This window comes from Poeciliopsis prolifica, unplaced genomic scaffold, assembly GCF_027474105.1.
Source record: "Poeciliopsis prolifica strain line A6 unplaced genomic scaffold, Auburn_PproV2 SCAFFOLD002, whole genome shotgun sequence".
Lineage (NCBI taxonomy): Eukaryota > Metazoa > Chordata > Actinopteri > Cyprinodontiformes > Poeciliidae > Poeciliopsis > Poeciliopsis prolifica.
Window position 1 is genome coordinate 2717926 of NW_026562377.1, and position 7774 is coordinate 2725699.

At 36.2% G+C, this 7774-nt stretch overlaps 1 protein-coding gene across 1 annotated transcript; it reads right to left on the reverse strand.

Moving 5' to 3' along the window:
• Nucleotides 1–4: 4 nt before the first annotated feature.
• tm4sf4 (transmembrane 4 L six family member 4) lies at nt 5–5147 on the reverse strand. Its single transcript, XM_055045570.1, has 5 exons — nt 4815–5147; nt 3361–3450; nt 1998–2152; nt 1354–1540; nt 5–871 (listed from the first exon to the last, which is right to left on the reverse strand). The coding sequence occupies exons 1-5, from the start codon at nt 4983–4985 to the stop codon at nt 854–856; spliced, it is 621 nt and encodes a 206-aa protein (XP_054901545.1). The 5' UTR covers nt 4986–5147; the 3' UTR covers nt 5–853.
• Nucleotides 5148–7774: the final 2627 nt, after the last annotated feature.

The window sequence follows — 7774 nt, forward strand, 5'->3', positions numbered from 1 at the left end:
AAAACCTTTTCAACTTTATTTTTATTTGTTTTATTTTTTTAAAGACATTTTCTCTGTTGTTTTGTCTCATTTCTCAGAACATATTTGAAATTCTCCAAACTACTTATCATCTTATTTATGTAGGTTTCTATTAAATGGTCTGAAACTCCATAACATTGAGGCACACATTTGTCTTGTAAATCTTAACATGCAGAACTGTATTTTCCTTTCTGAATTACAATAACATGATCTGTCAAAAATTACAATAAAACAGCAAATATGAATTTTGTCCAGACATGTTTATTGATACAGAAATTTAATTTCTGTGATATAAACTAAGCATTCTGAGAAATAAACTGACTTTTGCAGTTATTCCATGGTATTTTACTGTTTGTGCAAATTGTTCTGAGAATACTCTTATGTTTTGCTAAGAGAAATGCACCAAAGCGACAGAAAAAATCTGTAATAATTACCATTTAAAGTACGATAAAATCTTTGGTGAATGAAGCCCACCAGGAGGCAGTCATGTTACTTCATAAAGCATTAACAGCAAGAAGCAACTGGGGTGAAAATAAAAATAAACAACAAAGCCATGAAACAAAATAAATACATATAGCAGATAGAAACTCAGTAAAAACAATGTACAGCAGATTAACCTTTATATTATCAATAACAGTAATAATACACAGTCAAAAGAATCTGCATGAGGAAAGGAAACTAAGAACGTGAAAAGAGCTCTGTCATTTTTGCAGTGTTTTCAGATGACGCACTGTAATCAATAAGCTCCTCTTCAGCAGTTAGATTAATGCGTAAAAGTCATCCTCAGGACGGAGAATAAATATGGGACAGCCGTCTGTTCATCCACAGGAGGCGCTTATACGGCTCCATCGCTCTGAAAGACAAACATTATCATCAGTCAGATGTTTTCAGTTCACATAACTCATCCAAACAGACCCAGATCAAGTCTTTCAGGTTATGACAGCAGATAAAAATACAGAATAATAAGTTAGAAATCTCTTTGCAGACTTGTTCACTGCAATAAATAAAAACTTTACCAAGTACTTTTCGTCTAGTTTCTAGTGCAAATACAATAGTACAGTTGAAATAAGACAAAACTAACTTACAAGTAACTTTTCAGCTAGTTTTAAGTCAATAATTCCTTAATATTGGTGAAAAACATACTTGTTCCATTGGCAGATTATTTCACTTATAACCTGAAATAAGTGAAATAATCTGCTACTGGAAATAGCTTATGTTATTTAAATAATGCTCATTTCTACTGTACTAAGATATTTGTTCTAGAAAATCCTTGGTAATGTTTTTTATTTAATTTTTTGTAGTGTTTGAAGTGAATCCAGCCGCCTGGACACTGACCCCGCCGCAGCAGCCGCAGCAGTCTCCACACAGCGCCCCCAGCAGGCCGTTTATCACCTGCACGGCGCACAGAGCGATCTGGATCAAACCCATCACCAGCAGCACGCAGAACAGGCCCAGGTGCCAGGAAACCGCATTTGTTGGCTGTTTGCACACGCTCCAGGAAGTGTGGTTCTTCAGGTAGTCTCTGAAGATTAAATACAGTCTGATTATTTATTGCAGTTGGTTTTGCGGAGTAGAATATACATTTCTGACTTCTGCTGGGTTTACGTTACAAATGTGCGCAAAACATAATGGATATTTTGCTAATGTAAAAAAACAGCTGAATATGGACAGAGATTTGCACATATGTGTAACGGAAATGCAGGAGTTATGTACCGCAAACAGCTTACATTGTTTTTGTGCAAGTTTTATTAGCTGCGTTTTTATTACAAATGCGCTCAAAGTACAAAAATCTTCATCTGGTACCAAATTGATTTATAAAAAAATTGTTTTTTGAAAATTGACATGTTACCATAAAGCAAATTTATTTTCTTGTTTTTCAACTTACACAGTTTTATGGTTAATGGAAACACTAACACTAATACCGGGGTCTGTATTAAGAAATGTGTTTCATGGATTTGTGATTTTGCACAGCATCTCACCCATTGTCAAAAGGGTATGTCCATTGTGTTTGGTTGAAGCTCTCAGGGTCAACCAAAGAACAACGCGGCCCCTTGTTGATAGCTACACATGAAACCACAACTGAGTAACCTGCACCAAGCGCACCGACAGCCGCAAACAGTATGGAGCTCAGCATCTACATGGACACAACAAAGAAAATGGTACAGTGAATTCAGCCTCCTCTTGATCTGAAATACAAATAAAATTTATATGATTTAAATGGAATCACTGCAAACTCACCAAGTCTTACCAAGTGTGTGTGTGTTTTCATCTTTGGCAGAACAATAGTAACTTTGTGAGAGACGTGTTTAAACCATCCAAATCCTCATTAATACGTGTGCTCAGTTTTATGTATTTCTCTGTGTGTTTTCTCATTTATGGCCATGTAAATCATGATGGGTGTGTGTACACAGTGCCACTGTGTTTGTTTTCCATTACAGCCTCAGCCTGTTGCTGCATGTTACAGTTAAACTGATAACATGCAGTAAAACATGGAGGCCGTCTATCACTCCAACATTTTCACCAAATGAACAAAATAACTGGTACCGAATTTGTTTTGCTCAAAACACTAAACACCTTTGTTATAATAATTCCTGCTTCACAAAAAGTACATTATGAGTAAAAAAAAAAAAAAGTAAGTCATAAAACAGGTAAACGAAACAAAAGATTGGGAAAAACTAACAAATTGAACTGGAGATACAATTTAATTGCCTCTAACATTAATTTAACTTTTAAATCCACCTTTTTCATTTGTGTTTCACAATTAATAAATTCAGTAAGAATCACATGTTTGTTTCAAATTAAAGTTCAGTAAACCCAGTTGGGTTATGGGAAATTATTTGCTCCGGCTCTGTGATTCCTTTTAACATATTTGCTTTAAAGCGTCTGATGTTGCATCCAAGGGCAAAGGACAGGATTTATCACAGCAGCCATTTTGAAGCATTCAGAAACCTGAGATCCATATTTAGGAAGGTTTATATCAATTATTGTACTTTAAAATTATATTTAAACATGTTTTCAAATGTGAGCACTTGGACTTTTAGTCAATTTTTTATCTGAATTTCCATAAAAACATAGATGAGACAAAACATTTTTAATCTTCACTTCTGTTATACTTGTTTATGTTATAAACTAGTTTATGTTATACTGCATATCAGCTCCTGTTGAGTTGGACAAACTATCAGTGTTTCCTGGTTGTTTTCGTTTTACATACGAAAAACAGATAAATCAAACCCAAATGAAAAGCTACTGTGACTAAAATAAACTTTAGTCCCAATTAAAAAGTGATTTTTGTCAAATAAACTAAATAAATTCACAATGTTAAACGGCGAAACAATTCTTTACCGCAAATCTTCGCCCACAGCTTTCGTTTCCACAGCAACCGCAGCAGTCATTGTTCTTCAAACCCAGAAAGACGAGAGCTGGGAAGATCATCTACCACACACACACACACACACACACACACACACACACACACACACACAGACACACACGCACACACACACACACACACACACACACGCACACACGCACACACACACACACACACACACACAGACACACACACACACACACAGACACACACACACACAGACACACACACACAGACACACACACACACACACACACACAGACACACACACACACACACAGACACACAGACACACACACACACACACACGACACACACACACACACACACACACAGACACACACACACACACACACACACACAGACACACACACACACACAGACACACAGACACACACACACACACACACACACACACACACACACACACACACACACACACACACACACACAAACACACACACACACACACACAGACACACAGACACACACACACACACACACAGACACACACACACACACACACACACACACACACACACAGACACACACACACAAAATATCTCAATGAGGAATCATTCATTTCCTTATTGTGTTCATTTCCGTCACCAAACCTACAGAAGATTATTGAGCATCAATCGTTTGATGTACATTTCAACTTCTACCTGATGAGCAAAAAAAGCATCAAACAAAGTTTCACGTACTTTAAATACAATATTTTCTGAAAAACTCTTAATTATTTAACGATACATTTCAACTTCTGCAGAAGTACTTTTTCCCGGTGTTTTTTTTCAAGATTATCTCGTTATCTCGGAAAAACCCATTGAGTTTGTAGAGGAAATATTTTCTCAAAGTTTATTTTCTTGAGTCTCAAGAAAACCATTGAGGAATTCTGAGAAAAAAGTTTTCTCAAGGATTTTTTAAATCTAAAAACAACTATTGTGAAATTAAGTATCTGGAGAAAATCATTGGGACTAAATATGCAGAAAACGGAAAATTAACTAGTTATACAGAGAAAACAGTCAAGTTTTCTAAAACTTGTCACGATGAACCCTTCACCTCTAAAATAATTATTGGGAAATTAATTAATCTGAAGAAAACCGTCAAATTTCTTAAAATCTATCAAGAAAAAATTGTTATTCTTGACTTCAAGAAAACAATATTTCTTTTGTCAAGATTAATTCTTTATCTAGAGAAAATTGTCAGTAAAAAGTTTATGCAAAAAATGCAGAATGAACTTGTTATCTGGAGAAAAAAACATACGAGGAAAACGCCCACTCTACCTGATATGGAAAAAACTGGGTCCATGTACTTTAAAACCAAATTTTTTCTTCTCAAAAATTCTGAATTTGTTTATAAAACATAAAATGAACAAATTTACCATTATATGATCAACTCTAGACAGCATAACCATCATGAAACGTACCAGCACACCGGATCCCAGGATGCCTCCAAAGTACCAAACCTCGTCTGTGATGTTGTCCTTATCTGCAACCTTCCCGCCGGGGAAGAAGAGCAGGATGTTGCAGAGCACACACACGATGGCGAGCGGCATCAGGCTGATGCCCAGACATTTGGCGAAACCGCCCGAACACATTCTGACCACGAAGCTTTAAACACCGGGCCTCGACTCGTCTGAAATGACCGGGTCCGCTTCAGAAAGACGACTCCTAACTTCTTGCACCTCGAGTTTAGAAATAACTGGAGTGATGCTGCCGCTTCACCTGCCGTCCCACTGATGACTGTCGATGCTTCATGTGGTCCTTTATAGTCGCCCCTCCTCTTTAGACATGATCTCATTGCTTCACAGATCTCTCTCTCTCACACACACACCCATACAAAGTCCAAACACACACTGCCAAAACAAAATTTTACAAATTATTTTGGTCTGGTTTCTACTGCAAATATCTAACTACACTTAAAATAAGACAAAAATAATTTATAAGGAAGTTATCAGCAACATATAGGAGCTTATTTCATGGCAACAGTTCCTTAATACTTTTAAAGAATGAATAGTTCCACTGGCTGACAATTTCACTTATAATGTGAGGAAATTATATAATAAATGAAATAATCTGGTAATAATCTTGAATTTTACTTAAAACAAACTCCTGTGTCTTGCTGAACATTTACTTATAAGTTTTGTTTCTTATTTCAAGTACTAAGATATTTGCTCTATAGAAACTAGACCAAAATATTTTGTTAGATTTTGTGTTTTTGCAGAGTATAAAGTCGTCAATGTATTTAATTTCTACACTGCAAAAACAAAAAATCTTACCAACTATTTCTGGTCTAGTTTTTAGTCTTAGTACACTTGAAAAAAAGACAAAACTAACATACAAGTAACTTTTTAGCAAGAAATACAACCTTGTTTTAAGTCAATAATTCCTTTATAGTGATGAAAAACTACTAGTTTCACTTGCAGATTATTTCACTGATAACAGAAAAATATTTTGTTCTAAGTGAAATAATCTGCAAGTAATAATAATTACTGACTTTAAACCAGCGTCTATCTTCCTTAAAAGTTAAATTGTAGGTTAGTTTCGTCTTATTTCTAGTAAACACTGATATTTGCAGTGAACTAGGCCAAATAAAATTGTGTGTTTTTGCAGTGCACACAGCTGGTGGGTCCATTCAAAGCCCACAGAGGGATATTAATGCAGGAATACATACCTGTGTGTCCACCCGGACGCAGCAGCGGTCACAGTGGTTAATGTTTTACCCGGTGTTTGGATTACACCGAGACAGAGGAGGAAGTGACAGATAGTCGGTTGATAGTGACTCATAAGAAAGACTCGTGATCAATAAGGAATGTCCAACGAAAATGTGATAAATCCATAAAAGTGCAATTTGAAGAAAGATTATTTAACTGGAGCCCTGCCTTGTAATCGATGGAAAGTGGGAGTAACCAGTGGGCTTGTCGACATGAATCATAGCAGTTTTTTTGATTATCTCCTCATGTCAATGTGAGCAATTTATCAATATTAAGGAGTATATTAACTGATTTACTGTATAGTAACGGGTTTGAATATTATGTGTTAGTGGTTTTACAGTGAGTCTCTCCAACGCTGCACAAAAACAAATCTTACCAAGTATGTTTGGTCTCGTTTCTAGTGGAAATATTACACTGTAAATAAGGCAAAACTAACTAAAAATTAACTGTTCAGATATGCATGCTTGTTCTAAATATATAATAGTTTGGAATAATTTGGAACATTGACCAACATATTTGACCAATAAATTGATGATTTTGATGATGGTACTTGATGTTTGTTCTGTCGGTGACTGTATGCTGTTTCTATTATTTTCTAATTTTGTATTTTTATGATGTAAAACAATTTTACTGATGTGTTGCTGAAATGTGCTCTAAAAATAAACTTGATTGATTCATATTTATGAAAAAGCACTAGTTTCACCGCCATACATTTGGACAAATGTTTTAAGTTAATTTATAAACTAGTTCTTTATCTATCTACTTTTTACTCTGTTTTAAAAAGATTATACACCTTTAACTTGGTTCTCCCTGAAAATATATCACATTTTGAACAAAAAAAAACACTGATGGGTGTTTAAAATCTAAATAAAAACAGAAATAACTTTCTGAAAATAACTGACAGTTTTATAGACTAATCCATTTCCTATTGGCTGTTGCAAAAAGAGAAGAAAAAAGGGAGCTGAGAAGCTATAAACTAATTTGTTAATTATTTTTTATGCATTGTTCTCAAACTGTATCCAGAGTCTGTATGTTAAGCTGCCTTCAGTAGTAGAAGAAGAAACTCTGGCATTTATTATTATAAGAAGGTAAATTAGAATAACTGCAATCTGGATTTAGTTTGCACCAAATGCCATAAAGATTCACTTATTTAAAGGAATTATGTTGTATAAAATTCATATTTTGTTCTTTCGCTTAGAAAACAATTAAGTTTTATTTATTTTTGTTTTTTGAAAAATGATCTCATTCAGAAACCTTCTGAATGCAACATCACAAATCAGCAGGCACTGCACCTCCCCGAGCGGCGCCAGCAAAGCCCGGCCCCGTTACCTAGCGACCGTAGAACCTCCACCACCGTCACCTAGCAACCGTAGAACCTCCAGCACCGTCACCTAGCAACCGTAGAACCTCCAGCACCGTCACCTAGCAACCGTAGAACCTCCAGCACCGTCACCTAGCAACCGTAGAACCTCCAGCACCGTCACCTAGCAACCGTAGAACCTCCAGCACCGTCACCTAGCAACCGTAGAACCTCCAGCACCGTCACCTAGCAACCATAGAACCTCCAGCACCGTCACCTAGCAACCGTAGAACCTCCAGCACCGTCACCTAGCAACTGTAGAACCTCCAGCCCCGTTACCTAGCAACCGTAGAACCTCCAGCCCCGTTACCTA

Coding starts and splice junctions, on each gene's coding strand:
- tm4sf4 (XM_055045570.1), bottom strand. CDS start 4,985: ATGTGTTCGGGCGGTTTCGCCAAATGTCTGGGCATCAGCCTGATGCCG. Junction 2,153..3,360: donor GCTGTGGGCGAAGATTTGCG/GTAAAGAATTGT, acceptor GTGTCCATGTAG/ATGCTGAGCTCCATACTGTT. Junction 1,541..1,997: donor ACATACCCTTTTGACAATGG/GTGAGATGCTGT, acceptor TTTAATCTTCAG/AGACTACCTGAAGAACCACA.